The sequence below is a fragment of the Phoxinus phoxinus genome, assembly GCF_949152265.1.
Source record: "Phoxinus phoxinus genome assembly, chromosome: 23".
In the NCBI taxonomy this organism is placed as follows: domain Eukaryota; kingdom Metazoa; phylum Chordata; class Actinopteri; order Cypriniformes; family Leuciscidae; genus Phoxinus; species Phoxinus phoxinus.
This window is the reverse complement of record NC_136898.1, coordinates 265,001-267,500: the sequence shown is the minus strand read 5'-3', so window position 1 is coordinate 267,500 and position 2,500 is coordinate 265,001. Positions and strand designations below refer to the sequence as shown.

The following is a 2,500-nucleotide window of genomic DNA, read 5'->3' as shown; positions in this document are numbered from 1 at the left end:
AGCTGTAGCACTAGCGTCAGGATCGCGAGAGGACATTCCTCGGACACGTGCCGGAAGCCGTAGCCGATGGTGCTCTGGGTCTCCAGGGAGAACAGGTACGCGCCGGTCAGCGAGTCCACGTTCATCACGCACGGCGTGTGGTTGGAGGACGGGTCCGAGTCGAAGTCGCCGTGGCTCAGGCCGATGAGGTAGAACACGACGCCGAACACGAACCACGTCAGGACGAAGGTGGAGGCGAACAGCGTGATCTTGTAACGCCATTTGATGTCCACCACAGTGGTCCAGATGTCGTGCAGGAACAGCTTGATCATGCCCTCCACGTTATCGATCTTCACGTTACTGTGGCCGTCTTTGGTCACCAGGCGGCGCACGCTCTCCGCCATCACGAGCTTCTGGCCTGAGGAGGAGAACACACGCTAACTCCAGTAAAACTGCCCAAACCCAGTGTGTGTGTGTGTGAGAGTCTGGAGCCGTCGTCCTGCTCCACTTCACACACCAGAGGAAGAGGATTATAGAGGACGACACACTCGCTTACACCACACTTTATTCACCAGGAGAACAGCACGTTTACGCTATTTCTACGTCATTACGCTATTTCTACGTCATTACGCTATTTCTACGTCATTACGCTATTTCTACGTCATTACGCTATTTCTACATCATTACGCTATTTCCAAGTCATTACACTATTTCCAAGTCATTACACTATTTCCAAGTCATTACGCTATTTCTACGCCATTACGCTATTTCTACGCCATTACGCTATTTCTACGTCATTACGCTATTTCTACATCATTATGCTATTTCTACGTCATTACGCTATTTCTACGTCATTATGCTATTTCTACGTCATTACGCTATTTCTACATCATTACGCTATTTCTACATCATTACGCTATTTCTACGTCATTACGCTATTTCTACATCATTACGCTATTTCTACATCATTACGCTATTTCCGAATCATTACGCTATTTCTACGCCATTACGCTATTTCTACGTCATTACGTTATTTCTACGTCATTACGCTATTTCTACGTCAATACGCTATTTCTACATCATTACACTATTTCTACGTCATTATGCTATTTCTACATCATTACGCTATTTCTACATCATTACGCTATTTCTACGTCATTACGCTATTTCTACGTCATTACGCTATTTCTACATCATTACGCTATTTCTACGTCATTACGCTTTCTACGTCATTACGCTATTTCTTTATCATTACGCTATTTCTACGTCATTACTGTATTTCTACGTCATTACGCTATTTCTACTTCATTACGCTATTTCTTTATCATTACATTATTTCTACGTCATTACGCTATTTCTACGTCATTACGCTATTTCTACGTCATTACGCTATTTCTACATCATTACACTATTTCTACGTCATTACGCTATTTCTACGCCATTACGCTATTTCTACGTCATTACGCTATTTCTACGTCATTACGCTATTTCTACGTCATTACGCTATTTCTACATCATTACACTATTTCTACGTCATTATGCTATTTCTACATTATTACGCTATTTCTACATCATTACGCTATTTCTACGTCATTACGCTATTTCTACGTCATTACGCTATTTCTACATCATTACGCTATTTCTACGTCATTACGCTATTTCTACGTCATTACTCTATTTCTACGTCATTACGCTATTTCTACTTCATTACGCTATTTCTTTATCATTACATTATTTCTACGTCATTACGCTATTTCTACGTCATTACGCTATTTCTACATCATTACACTATTTCTAGGTCATTACGCTATTTCTACATCATTTCGCTATTTCTACATCATTACACTATTTCTACGTCATTACGCTATTTCTACATCATTACACTATTTCTACGTCATTACGCTATTTCTACATCATTACACTATTTCTACGTCATTACGCTATTTCTACATCATTACGCTATTTCTACATCATTACGCTATTTCTACGTCATTACGCTATTTCTACATCATTATGCTATTTCTACATCATTACGCTATTTCTACGTCATTGCGTTATTTCTACGTCATTACGCTATTTCTACATCATTACGCTATTTCTACATCATTACACTATTTCTACGTCATTACGCTATTTCTACGTCATTACGCTATTTCTACATCATTACACTATTTCTACGTCATTACGCTATTTCTACATCATTACGCTATTTCTACATCATTACGCTATTTCTACATCATTACGCTATTTCTACATCATTACGCTATTTCTACATCATTACGCTATTTCTACATCATTACGCTATTTCTACATCATTACGCTATTTCTACATCATTACGCTATTTCTACGTCATTACGCTATTTCTACATCATTACGCTATTTCTACATCATTACACTATTTCTACATCATTACGCTATTTCTACATCATTACGCTATTTCTACATCATTACGCTATTTCTACATCATTACGCTATTTCTACATCATTACGCTATTTCTACATCATTACGCTATTTCTACA

General features: G+C 38.7%; 1 protein-coding gene across 2 annotated transcripts in view; it reads right to left on the bottom strand.

Moving 5' to 3' along the window:
• The window catches only part of kcnj15 (potassium inwardly rectifying channel subfamily J member 15), a 4,664-nt gene that overhangs the window by 1,264 nt on the left and 900 nt on the right, over positions 1-2,500 (bottom strand). For both annotated transcript variants that reach the window (XM_079600299.1, XM_079600300.1), the window contains exon 2: positions 1-397. This exon is cut by the window's left edge and continues 1,264 nt beyond it. In XM_079600299.1, coding sequence (XP_079456425.1) covers positions 1-397 — 397 coding nt within the window. The remainder of the gene's footprint in view (positions 398-2,500) is intronic.